Source organism: Canis lupus, chromosome 25 (genome assembly GCF_048164855.1).
Source record: "Canis lupus baileyi chromosome 25, mCanLup2.hap1, whole genome shotgun sequence".
In the NCBI taxonomy this organism is placed as follows: Eukaryota; Metazoa; Chordata; class Mammalia; order Carnivora; family Canidae; genus Canis; species Canis lupus.
The window spans coordinates 46,215,703-46,230,003 of NC_132862.1; the positions used below are offsets into that span (position 1 = coordinate 46,215,703).

Consider the following 14,301-nt stretch of genomic DNA (forward strand, 5'->3'; position numbering starts at 1 on the left):
CCCTCGGGCTCCCTGGGACACTAACAGACACCTGCACGCCCAGGAGAGTGCGCCATACCCCGCGGCCGAGCTCCCTAAAAGACGCGCACGGCTGGACCCGGAGCAGTTCGGAGGGGCTCGGGGGCGGCTTCACGGAGGGGGCTGCACGACTGGGAGCGCGAATCCAACAGCGCAGGCCCCGGAGCACAGGGCGCCAGGACACAGCCCAGGATCCGGCCTCCCCCGGGACAGGCAGAGGCCGGAAGGGCCCAGGACAGCAAGGACACTCCTGCCCGGAGCTGAGCAGATCAGCGGCCCCGCCCCGGAGCCTCCAGGCCCTGCAGACGGAGAGCTCAGTAGTTACTGTGGGAGCTGAATCCAGGGCTCCAGACCTGCTGCCGCCACTGGGGTTGTTCCTCCTGGGGCCTCACGGGTTAAACAACCCCCACTGAGCCCTGCACCAGGCAGGGGGCAGAGCAGCTCCCCCAAGTGCTAACACCTGAAAATCAGCACAACAGGCCCCTCCCCCAGAATACCAGCTAGACGGACAAGTTCCAGGGGAAGTCAAGGGACTTAAAGTATACAGAATCAGAAGATACTGCCCCGTGGTTTTTTTTTTTTTTTTTTTTTTTGCTTTTTGATTTCTGTTTGCTTCCCCCACCCTTTTTTCCTTTTCACTCTTTTTCTTTCTCTTTTTCTTCTCTTTTTTTCCTTTTTTTCTTCCTTTTTTCTTTTTCTCTTTTTCTCCTTTTCCCAATACAACTTGTTTTTGGCCATTCTGCACTGAGCAAAATGACTAGAAGGAAAACCTCACCTCAAAAGAAAGAATCAGAAACAGTCCTCTCTCCCACACAGTTCCAAAATCTGGATTACAATTCAATGTCAGAAAGCCAATTCAGAAGCACTATTATACAGCTCCTGGTGGCTCTAGAAAAAAGCATAAAGGATTCAAGAGACTTCATGACTGCAGAATTTAGATCCAATCAGGCAGAAATTAAAAATCAATTGAATGAGATGCAATCCAAACTAGAAGTCCTAACGACGAGGGTTAACGAGGTGGAAGAACGAGTGAGTGACACAGAAGACAAGTTGATGGCAAAGAGGAAAACTGATCAAAAAAGAGACAATTAAAAGACCATGAGGTTAGATTAAGGGAAATAAACGACAGCCTGAGGAAGCAAAACCTACGTTTAATTGGGGTTCCCGAGGGCGCCGAAAGGGCCAGAGAGCCAGAATATGTATTTGACCAAATCATAGCTGAAAACTTTCCTAATCTGGTAAGGGAAACAGGCATTCAGATCCAGGAAATAGAGAGATTCCCCCCTAAAATCAATAAAAACCATTCAACACCTCGACATCTAATAGTAAAGCTTGGAAATTCCAAAGATAAAGAGAAGATCCTTAAAGCAGCAAGAGACAAGAAATCCCTGACTTTTATGGGGAGGAGTATTAGGGTAACAGCAGACCTCTCCACAGAGACCTGGCAGGCCAGAAAGGGCTGGCAGGATATATTCAGGGTCCTAAATGAGAAGAACATGCAACCAATAATACTTTATCCAGCAAGGCTGTCATTCAAAATGGAAGGAGAGATAAAGAGCTTCCAAGACAGGCAGGAACTGAAAGAATATGTAACCTCCAAACCAGCTCTGCAAGAAATTTTAAGGGGGACTCTTAAAATTCCCCTTTAAGAAGAAGTTCAGTGGAACAATCCACAAAAACTAGGACTGAATAGATATCATGATGACCCTAAACTCATATCTTTCGATAGTAACTCTGAAACTGAACGGGCTTAATGACCCCATCAAAAGGCGCAGAGTTTCAGACTGGATAAAAAAGCAGGACGCATCTATTTGCTGTCTACAAGAGACTCATTTTAGACAGAAGGACACCTACAGCCTGAAAATAAAAGGTTGGAGAACCATTTACCATTCAAATGGTCCTCAAAAGAAAGCAGGGGTAGCCATCCTTATATCAGATAAACTAAAATTTACCCCGAAGACTGTAGTGAGAGATGAAGAGGGCCACTATCTCATACTTAAAGGATCTATCCAACAAGAGGACTTAACAATCCTCAATATATATGCCCCGAATGTGGGAGCTGCCAAATATTTAAAACAATTAATAATCAAAGTGAAGAAATACTTAGATAATAATACACTTATACTTGGTGACTTCAATCTAGCTCTTTCTACCCTCGATAGGTCTTCTAAGCACAACATCTCCAAAGAAACGAGAGCTTTAAATGATACACTGGACCAGATGGATTTCACAGATATCTACAGAACTTTACATCCAAACTCAACTGAATACACATTCTTCTCAAGTGCACATGGAACTTTCTCCAGAATAGACCACATACTAGGTCACAAATCGGGTCTGAACCTATACCAAAAGATTGGGATCATCCCCTGCATATTCTCAGACCATAATGCCTTGAAATTAGAACTAAATCACAACAAGAAGTTTGGAAGGACCTCAAACACGTGGAGGTTAAGGACCATCCTGCTAAAAGATGAAAGGGTCACCCAGGAAATTAAGGAAGAATTAAAAAGATTCATGGAAACTAATGAGAATGAAGATACAACCATTCAAAATCTTTGGGATGTAGCAAAAGCAGTCCTGAGGGGGAAATACATCGCAATACAAGCATCCATTCAAAAACTGGAAAGAACTCAAATACAAAAGCTAACCTTACACATAAAGGAGCTAGAGAATATTCAGCAGATTGACCCCACGCCCAGCAGAAGAAGATAGTTAATTAAAATTCGAGCAGACCTCAACGAAATCGAGACCAGAAGAACTGTGGAACAGATCAACAGAACCAGGAGTTGCTTCTTTGAAAGAATTAATAAGATAGATAAACCATTAGCCACCCTTATTAAAAAGAAGAGAGAGGAGACTCAAATTAATAAAATCATGAATGAGAAAGGAGAGATCACTACCAACACCAAGGAAATACAAACGATTTAAAAAACATATTATGAACTGCTATACGCCAATAAATGAGGCAATCTAGAAGAAATGGACGCATTCCTGGAAAGCCACAAACTACCAAAACTGGAACAGGAAGAAATAGAAAACCTGAACAGGCCAATAACCAGGGAGGAAATTGAAGCAGTCATCAAAAACCTCCCAAGACACAAGAGTCCAGGGCCAGATGGCTTCCCAGGGGAAATTCTATCAAACGTTTAAAGAAGAAACCATACCTATCCTACTAAAGCTGTTTGGAAAGATAGAAAGAGATGGAGTACTTCCAAATTTGTTCTATGAGGCCAGCATCACCTTAATTCAAAAACCAGACAAAGACCCCACCAAAAAGGAGAATTACAGACCAATATCCCTGATGAACATGGATGCAAAAATTCTCAACAAGATACTGGCTGATAGGATCCAACAGTACATTAAGAAAATTATTCACCTTGACCAAGTAGAATTTATCCCCGGGACACAAGGCTGGTTCAACACTCATAAAACAATCAATGTGATTAATCATATCAGTAAGAGTAAAACCAAGAACCATATGATCCTCTCATTGGATGCAGAGAAAGCATTTGAGAAAATACAGCATCCATTCCTGATCAAAACTCTTCAGAGTGTAGGGATAGAGGGAACTTTCCTCGACATCTTAAAAGCCATCTACGAAAAGACCACAGCAAATATCATTCTCTACGGGGAAGCACTGGGAGCCTTTCCCCTAAGATCAGGAACAAGACGGATGTCCACTCTCACCACTGCTATTCAACATAGTATTGGAAGTCCTAGCCTCAGCAATCAGACAACAAAAAGACATTAAAGGCATTCAAATTGGCAAAGAAGAAGTCAAACTCTCCCTCTTCGCCAATGACATGATACTCTATGTAGAAAACCCAAAAGCTTCCACCCCAAGATTGCTAGAACTCATACAGCAATTTGGTATCGTGGCAGGATACAAAATCAATGCCCAGAAATCAATGGCATTTCTATAAACTAACAATGAGGCTGAAGAAAGAGAAACTAAGGAGTCAACCCCATTTACAATTGCACCCAAAAGCATAAGATACCTAGGAATAAACCTAACCAAAGAGGTAAAGGATCTAAACCCTCAAAACTATAGAACACTTCTGAAAGAAATTGAGGAAGACACAAAGAGATGGAAAAATATTCCATGCTCATGGATTGGCAGAATTAATATTGTGAAAATGTCAATGTTACCCAGGGCAATATACACGTTTAATGCAATCCCTATCAAAATACCATGGACTTTCTTCAGAGAGTTAGAACAAATTATTTTAAGATTTGTGTGGAATCAGAAAAGACCCCGAATAGCCAGGGGAATTTTAAAAAAGAAAACCATATCTGGGGGCATCACAATGCCAGATTTCAGGTTGTACTACAAAGCTGTGGTCATCAAGACAGTGTGGTACTGGCACAAAAACAGACACATAGATCAGTGGAACAGAATAGAGAATCCAGAAGTGGACCCTCAACTTTATGGGCAACTAATATTCGATAAAGGAGGAAAGACTATCCATTGGAAGAAAGACAGTCTCTTCAATAAATGGTGCTGGGAAAATTGGACATCCACATGCAGAAGAATGAAACTAGACCACTCTCTTTCACCATACACAAAGATAAACTCAAAATGGATGAAAGATCTAAATGTGAGACAAGATTCCATCAAAATCCTAGAGAAGAACACAGGCAACACCCTTTTTGAACTCGGCCATAGTAACTTCTTGCAAGATACATCCACGAAGGCAAAAGAAACAAAAGCAAAAATGAACTATTGGGACTTCATCAAGATAAGAAGCTTTTGCACAGCAAAGGATACAGTCAACAAAACTCAAAGACAACCTACAGAATGGGAGAAGATATTTGCAAATGACATATCAGATAAAGGGCTAGTTTCCAAGATCTATAAAGAACTTCTTAAACTCAACACCAAAGAAACAAACAATCCAATCATGAAATGGGCAAAAGACATGAACAGAAATCTCACAGAGGAAGACATAGACATGGCCAACATGCATATGAGAAAATGCTCTGCATCGCTTGCCATCAGGGAAATACAAATCAAAACTACAATGAGATACCACCTCACACCAGTGAGAATGGGGAAAATTAACAAGGCAGGAAACAACAAATGTTGGAGAGGATGCGGAGAAAAGGGAACCCTCTTACACTGTTGGTGGGAATGTGAACTGGTGCAGCCACTCTGGAAAACTGTGTGGAGGTTCCTCAAACAGTTAAAAATATACCTGCCCTACGACCCAGCTATTGCACTGTTGGGGATTTACCCCAAAGATACAAATGCAATGAAACGCCGGGACACCTGCACCCCGATGTTTCTAGCAGCAATGGCCACGATAGCCAAACTGTGGAAGGAGCCTCGGTGTCCAACGAAAGATGAATGGATAAAGAAGATGTGGTTTATGTATACAATGGAATATTACTCAGCTATTAGAAATGACAAATACCCACCATTTGCTTCAATGTGGATGGAACTGGAGGGTATTATGCTGAGTGAAGTAAGTCAGTCGGAGAAGGACAAACATTATATGTTCTCATTCATTTGGGGAATATAAATAATAATGAAAGGGAAAATAAGGGAAGGGAGAAGAAATGTGTGGGAAATATCAGAAAGGGAGACAGAACGTAAAGACTGCTAACTCTGGGAAACGAACTAGGGGTGGTAGAAGGGGAGGAGGGCGGGGGGTGGGAGTGAATGGGTGACGGGCACTGGGTGTTATTCTGTATGTTAGTAAATTGAACACCAATAAAAAAATAAAAAAAAAACAAAAAAACAAAAAGAAACGAATCAAAAACCATCGAATCAAAACGAAAATAATCGAATCGAAAAGAATCGAATCGAATCGAATCGAAAAGGATCGAATCGAATCGTATTGAATAGAAAAGAATCAAATCAAATCAAAAAGAATCAAATCAAATCGAAAAGAATAAAATCTAATAAAAAAGAATTGAATTGAATTAAAATATCGAAGCGAATGGAAAAGAATCGAATCGAATCGAAAAGAATTGAATGGAAAAGAATCGAATTGAATCGAATCGAATCGAATCCAAAAGAATCGAATTGAATAAAAAAAATCGAATTGAACCGAAAAGAATAAAATAGAATCTAAAAGAACCGAATCAAATCAAATCGGAAAGAATTGAATTGAAATCAATCTAATCGAATAGATTCAAATCGAATTGAATCGAATCAAAAAGAATCGAATTGAATCGAACAGAATCGATTTGAATGGAAAAAATCGAATTGAATCGAATCTAAAAGAATCGAATTAAAAAAATCGATTTGAATGGAATCAAATAGAATCGAATCGAATCAAAATGATTTGAAAAGAAAGGAATTCGAATTGAAAACACTCGAATCAAAAGATTCGAATCAAATCAAATCGAAATGAAAAGAATCGAATCGAATCGAAAAGAAATGAATCGAAAACTAATATATCGAAACGAAAAAAATCATATCAAATCGAAATAAATCGAATCGAATCGAAAGGGATCGAATTGATTCGAAATGAATCAAAAAGAGTCGAATCTAATGGAAAAGAATCAAACCGAATCGAATCGAATCGAAAATAATCGATACAAATCAAATAAAAAAGAATCGAAAAGAAAAAAATCGAATCGAGTCGAAAAGAATCAAATCGAATCAAAAAGAATTGAATCGAATTGAACCGAAAATCGAATCGAATCGAATCGAATTGAAAATAATTGAATTGAAGAGTTTCAAATCGAATTGAATTGAATAGAAAAGAATCATATTTAATCGAAACGAAAAGAATCAAACCCAAATGAATCGAGTCAAAAGGAGTGGAATCGAAAAGAATCAAATCGTTTAGAAAAAAACGAATCGAATTGAATCGAATCGAACCGAAAATAATCGATTTGAATCGAATTAAAAGAATAGAAAAATTGAATCGAAGAGAATCGAATCGAATCGACAAGGATCAAATCGAATAGAAAAGAATCTAATCGAATCGATTTGAAAAGAAAGAAATTCGAATCGAAAAGACTCGAATCGAAAAGACTCGAATCGAATGGAATAAAAAAAAATCGAATCGAAATGCACCGAATCAAAAGAATCGAATCGGATGGAAGTGAAAATAATCGAATCGAATTGAATCAAATGAAAAAGAATCGAATCGAATCGAAAAGAATCGAATCGAATGGATTCAAAATGAAAGGAATTCAAATCAAAAACAAAAAGAAAGATTCTAATCGAATCGAAAAGAATCAAATCGAATCTAAAAGAAACGAATAGAAAACTATCGAATCGAAACGAAAAAATCGAATCGAATCGAATCAAATCAAAAAAGATTGAATCGAATTGAATCGAAAAGAATTGAATCGAATTGAATTGAAAAGAATCGAATCAAATCGAAAAGGATCGAATTGAATTGTATCAAATAGAAAAGAATCAAATCGAATCGAATCGAAAAGACGAAAAAATCTAATAAAAAACAATTGAATCGAATCGAAAATATCGAATCGAATGGAAAGACTCGAATCGAATCGAAAAATATTGAATGGGAAAAAATCGAATCGAATCGAAAAGAATCGAATCGAATCGAAAAGGATCGAATCGAATCAAATCGAATAGAAAAGAATCGAAACAAATTGAAAAGAATCGAATCGAATTGAATTGAAAAGAATCAAATCGAAAAGCATCAAATCGACGAATTGAAAAAATCAAATTGAAAAGAAACTAATTGAATCGAATCGATTTGAAAAGCATAGAATCAATTCGAAAAGAATCGAATCGAAACGAATCGAATCCAAATGAATCGAATCAAAGAGTCGATCGAAAAGAATCGAATATATTCGAAAAAAAAACGAATCGAATCGAATTGAAAAGAATTGAAAAGAATCGAATCGAATTGAAAGGAATTGAATAGAATCGAAAAGAATCGAATCGAATCAAATTGATTCGAAAGAATCGAATCGAATCGAATTGAAATGAATCAAATCAAATCGAAAAGAATCGAATTGAAAATAATCGAAAAAATCTAATAAAAAAGAATCGAATCGAATCGAAAAGAATTGAATGGAAAAGAATCGAAACGAATTGAACCGAAAGGAATTGAATCGAATAGAAAAGAATCGAATCGAATCGAATCGAAAAAAATCGAAAAGAATAGAAAAGTATTGATTCGAATCGAAAAGAATCAACTCGAATTGAATCGAAAAGAATCAAATTGAATTAAAAAATCGAATTGAACCGAAAAGAATCGAATCGAATCGAATCAAAGAACCGAATTGAATCAAATCGAAAAGAATCAAATTGAAAAGAATCTAATCGAATAGATTCAAATCGATTTGAATCGAATCGAAAAGAACCGAATCGAAATGAAAACAATCGAATCGAATAAAAAAATCGAATTGAATCGAATCTAAAAGAATTGAATCGAAAAATCGATTCGAATGGAATCAAAAAGAATCGAATCGAATGAAATCGATTCGAAAAGAAAGGAATTCGAATCGAAATGACTCGAATCAAAAACAATCAAATCGAATCGAAAAAAATCGAATCGAATCGCACCGAATCAAAAGAATCGAATCGAATGGAAGTGAAAAGAATCGAATAGAAAAGAATCAAATCAAATCAAATCAAATTGAATCGAAAAGAATCGAATTGATTAGAAAAGAATCAAATCGAAAAGAATCAAATCGAATCGAAAAGAATCAAATCGAAAAGACGCAAATAGAATAGATTCAAATAGAATCAAATCGAATTGAAAAGAATCAAATCGAAATCGAAAAAGATCAAATTGAATCGAATAGAATAGAATCAAATCTAATCAAAAAGAATCCAATCGAACTAAATCGAAAAAAATCAAATCGAATCGAATGAAATAAAAAAGAATTATATCGAATCGAATCGATCTGAAAATAATTGAATCGAAAAGAATTGAATCGAATAGATTCAAATTGAATCGAATCGAATGAAAATAATCGAATTGAATTGGAAAGAATCGAATCGAATCGAAATGAATCGAATCAAAAAGAATCGAATCGAAAAAAATCGAATCGAATTGAATCGATTAGAAAAGAATGGAATCAAATCGAAAAGAATCGAATCGAAAGGAATCGAATCGAATCGAAATGAATCGAATCCAAAAGAATTGAAACGAAAAGAGTCGATCGAAAACAATCGAATCGATTAGAAAAAAACGAATTGAAAAGAATTGAATCAAATTGAAAGGAATCCAATTGAATCAAAAAGAATCGAATCGAATCAAATAGATTCGAAAAAATAGAATTGAATTGAATTGAAAAGAATCGATTTGAATCGAAAAGAATCGAATCGAATCGAAAAGAATTGAATCGAATCAAATCGAAAAAATCAAACTGAATTGCACCTAATCAAAAGAATCAAATCGAATGGAAGTGAAAAGAATCAAAACGAATCGAATCGAAAAGAATTGAATCGAATCGATTCTAAAGGAAAGGAATTCGAATCGAAAAGACTCGAATCGAAAGATTCGAATCAAATTGAATCGAAACAAACAGAATCGAATCTAATAGAATCGAAAACTATCATATCGAAACGAACAACATCGTATCGAATCGAAATAAATCGAATCGAATCAATCGAATCAAAAACGATCGAATCGACTCGCAACGAGTCAGAGTCGAATTGAATCGAAGAGCATCTAATCGAATCGAATCGAAAATAATAGAAACAAATCAAATAAAAAAGAATCGAATAGAAAAAAATCAAATCGAATCGAAAAGAATCAAATCGAATCGAAAAGAATTGAATCAAAACGAACTGAAAACAATCGAATCGAATCGAATCGAAAAGAATTGAATCGAAGAGTTTCGAATCGAATCGAATTTAATCGAAAAGAATCTGATTGAATCGAAAAGATTCGAATAGAATCGAAAAGAAACGAATCAAAAAGAATTGAATTGAATCGATTAAAAAAGAATCGTATCTAATCGAATCAAAAAGAATCGAATCCAAATGAATCGAGTCGAAAGGAGTGGAATCGAAAAGAATCGAATCGTTTCAAAAAATGTATCGAATTGAATCGAATCGAATAGAAAATAATCGAATCGAATTGAAAAGAACAGAAAAGAATCGAATAGAAAAGAAAAGAATCAAATCGAATTGAAAAGAATTGAATCAAATTGAATCGAAAAGAATCGAATTGAATCGAACAGAATCAAATCGAAATGAATCTAATCAAATCGAAAAGAATCCAATCCAAAATAATCGAATCAAAGAGTCGAATCTAAAAGAATAGAATCGATTCGAAAAAACCGAATTGATTCGAATCGAATCGCCTCTAAAAGAATCAAATTGAATCAAAAAGAGTCGAATCAAATCGAATCGAAAAGAATCGAATCAAATCGATTCGAAAAGAAGAAATTCGAATCGAAAAGACTCGAATCGAAAAGACGTGAATCGAATCGAATAGAAAAAAATCGAATCGAATCACACCGAATCAAAAGAATCGAATCGAATGGAAGTGAAAATAATCGAATCAAATCGAATCAAATAAAAAAGAATCGAATCGAATTGATTGGAAAAGAAAGGAACTCAAATAAAAAAGACTCGAATAGAAAGATTCGAATTGAATAAAAAAAAATCGAATCGAATCGAATCAAAAAGAAACGAATAGAAAACTATAGAATCAAAATGAAAAAATCGAATCGAATTGAATCGAGAAGAATTGAATCAAAAAGAATCGAATTGAATCAAATCGAAAAGAATCAAATCCAAATGAATCAAATCGAAAAGAGTCGAATCGAAAAGAATCGAATCGATTCGAAAAAGGAACGAATCGAATGGTATCAAATCGAAAATAATCGAATCGAATCAAATCGAAAAGAATAGAAAAGTATCGATTCGAATTGAAAAGAATCGACTCAAATCGAATCGAAAAGAATCTAATCGAATTGAATCGGAAAGAATCGAATTGAATCGGAAAGAATCGAATCGAATTGAAAAGAATCAAATCGAATCGAAAAGAACTGAATCGAATCAAATAGAAAAGAATCGAATTGAAAAGAATAGAATAGAATAGATTCAAATCGTATCGAATCGAATCAAAAAGAATCCAATCGAATGAAATCGAAAAAAATCAAATCGAATCAAATCAAATAGAAAAGAATCGTATTGAATTGATTCGAAACAAAAAGAATTGAAGCGAATAGATTCGAATTGATCGAATCGAATGGAATCGAATAGAAAAGAATTGAATTGAATCGAAAAGAATCAAATCGAAAAGAATCGTATTGAATCGAAAAGAATGAAATCGAATAAAAAAGAATCGAATCGAAAAGGATTGATCGACGAATCAAAAAAGTCGAATCGAAAAGAAACGAATCGAATCGAATCGATTTGAAAAGAATCGAATCAAATCGAAAAGAATCGAATCGAAACGAATTGGATCCAAATGAATCGAATCGAAAAGAGTTGATCGAAAACTATCGAATCAATTAAAAAAAACGGAATCGAATCGAATTGAAAAGAATCGAAAAGAATCGAATCGAATTGAAAGGAATCAAATCGAATTGAAAAGAATCGAATCGAACCAAATCGATTCGAAAAAATCTAATCAAATCGAATTGAAAAGAATCGATTCGAATCGAAAAGAATCGAATCGAATTGAATTGAAAAAATCAAATCGAATCGCAATGAATCAAAAAAATCAAATCGAATGGAAGTGAAAAGAATCGAATCGAATATAATCTAATTGAAAAAATAGAATCGAATCGATTCTTAAAGAAAGGAATTCGAATCAAAAAGACTCGAATCGAAATATTTGAATCAAATCGAATCAAAACAAGAAGAATCGAATAGAATCGAAAAGAAACGAATCGAAAACTATCATATCGAATCGAAAAAAATCGAAGCGAATCGAATCGAAAATAATCGAAACAAATCAAATAAAGAATCGAATAGAAAAAAATAGAATTGAATCAAAAAGAATAGAATCGAACCTAAAAGAAGTGAATCGAATCGAATCGAAAACAATCGAATAGAATCGAATTGAAAAGAATTGAATCGAAGAGTATCGAATTGAATCGAATTGAATCGAAAAGAATGTAATCGAATCGAAAAGATTCAAATAGAATCGAAAAGAAACGAATCAAAAAGAATCGAATCGAATCGAATCGAAAAGAATTGTATCTAATCGAATCGAAAAGAATCGAATCCAAATGAATAGAGTCAAAAGGAGTGGAATCGAAAAGAATCGAATCGTTTTAAAAAAAAACGTATCGGAGTGAATCAAATCGAATAGAAAATAATCGAATCGAATCTAATTGAAAAGAACAGAAAAGAATTGAATTGAATCGAAAAGAATCGATCGAATCGAAAAGAATCAAATCGAATCGAAAAGAATCGAATCGAATTGAATCGAAAAGAATCGAATCGAATCGAATCGAACAGAATCGAATAGAAAAGAATCGAATCCGTGCGTGCGTGAGTGGGAGGCGGCAGGCTCGGCGTCTGGCCTTCTCCGCCGCTGGCCCCCGCGCGACGCCCCCAGCCATGAACCGGTTTGGTACCCGGTTGGTGGGAGCTACGGCCACGCCGCCGCCGCCGCCGCCGAAAGCCCGCAGCAATGAAAACCTGGACAAAATCGATATGTCTCTGGATGATATCATCAAATTGAATAGAAAGGAAGGAAAGAAGCAGAATTTTCCGAGACTAAATAGAAAACTCCAGCAAAGCAGTGCCCGGCAATTCAGGATGAGAGTGCGATGGGGAATCCAACAGAATTCTGGTTTTGGCAAGAATAGTCTGAGCCGTAGAGGAAGGGTAATGCCTGGAAAGAGACGTCCTTATGGAGTTATCACTGGCCTTGCAGCTAGGAAAGCAACTGGAATTCGAAAAGGAATTAGTCCTATGAATCGACCACCTCTTAGTGATAAGAATATAGAACGATATTTTCCAGCATTAAAAAGGAAGGCCAACCTTCTGAGACAAAACGAAGTACAGAGAAAAGCAGTCGCAGTTCTCAAGAGACCTAACCAGTTAAATAGAAAAAATAACATTCCAGCCAATTTTACCAGGAGTGGAAATAAATTAAGTCATCAGAAAGATACTCGTCAGGCAACTTTTCTTTTCAGAAGAGGCCTAAAGGTTCAGGCCCAGTTGAACACAGAACAACTGCTAGATGATGTAGTAGCAAAGAGAACTCGTCAATGGCGAACTTCCACCACAAATGGAGGAATTTTGACTGTCTCTATTGACAATCCTGGAGCAGTGCAGTGCCCAGTAACTCAGAAACCACGGTTAACTCGTACTGCTGTACCCTCATTCTTGACAAAACGGGAGCAATCTGATGTAAAGAAAGTTCCTAAAGGTGTCCCCCTACAATTTGACATAAATAGTGTTGGAAAACAGACAGGGATGACTTTGAATGAGCGATTTGGGATCCTGAAGGAACAAAGAGCCACTCTCACGTTCAACAAAGGAGGAAGCCGTTTTGTAACCGTGGGATAGATCCCATGTCAAAGGGACTTTTGAGTGATGACTCTGTTTTAAAAGTTGAATTGCTTGAAGAGTTCATCACAGAAATTCAAGAAACTTTATTTCCGAATATTCACAAGGCTAAATCTTATTTTTATTTTTGAAGTTGTTTTCGTTGTTTTTTTTTAAACATGTATAAATAATGCCCTGAAAGAATAACAGGGAATATACCTATCTGTTCTTAAGATTCCATGGTTGGCCCAGACAGAAAAATTCTCTATTTGACTTCTTTGGTTCCTCATGAAGCAGAAAGAAGACACAAAGATAGAAATTGATTATTTTTATGTAGTGGTATTTAGGATCTCATCACTTTTGCCTGTGTTTTACACTTTGCCATGGTAAATCTTGGTCTTCAGAGATATGAGTAGGTCCCTTTGTTGTTGTCACCTATCCTTTAATAAGTGTGGATGTAATAAGTGCGGTTGACTTTTCTTCATTAGAGTTATTAAAAAATCACTAGAATTCCAAAAAAAAAAAAAAAGAAAAGAATCGAATCCAAAATAATCGAATCGAAGAGTCGAATCTAAAAGAATCGAATCGATTCGAAAAAAACCGAATCGATTCGAACGAATCGCCTCAAAAAGAATCGAATCGAATCAAATCGAAAAGAGAGAAATTCGAATCGAAAACACTCGAATCGAAAAGAATCGAATCGAATCGAATAGAAAAAAATTGAATCGAATCACACCGAATCAAAAGAATTGAATCGGATGGAAGTGAAAAAAATCGAATCAAATCGAATCGAATCAAAAAGAATCGAATTGAATCGAATCAAAAAGAATCGAATCGAATCGATTCGAAAAGAAAGGTATTCAAATCAAAAACACTCG

The 14,301-nt window shown here is 35.9% G+C and overlaps 1 protein-coding gene across 1 annotated transcript; it reads left to right on the forward strand.

Moving 5' to 3' along the window:
• Positions 1 to 12,414: 12,414 nt before the first annotated feature.
• LOC140617740 (UAP56-interacting factor) lies at positions 12,415 to 13,957 on the forward strand. Its single transcript, XM_072799723.1, has one exon. The coding sequence runs from the start codon at positions 12,488 to 12,490 to the stop codon at positions 13,442 to 13,444; it is 957 nt and encodes a 318-aa protein (XP_072655824.1). The 5' UTR covers positions 12,415 to 12,487; the 3' UTR covers positions 13,445 to 13,957.
• The last annotated feature ends 344 nt before the right edge of the window (positions 13,958 to 14,301 follow it).

Bases quoted from the DNA above. Each gene is read 5' to 3' on its own strand.
- LOC140617740 (XM_072799723.1), top strand. From the start codon at position 12,488: ATGAACCGGTTTGGTACCCGGTTGGTGGGAGCTACGGCCACGCCGCCG.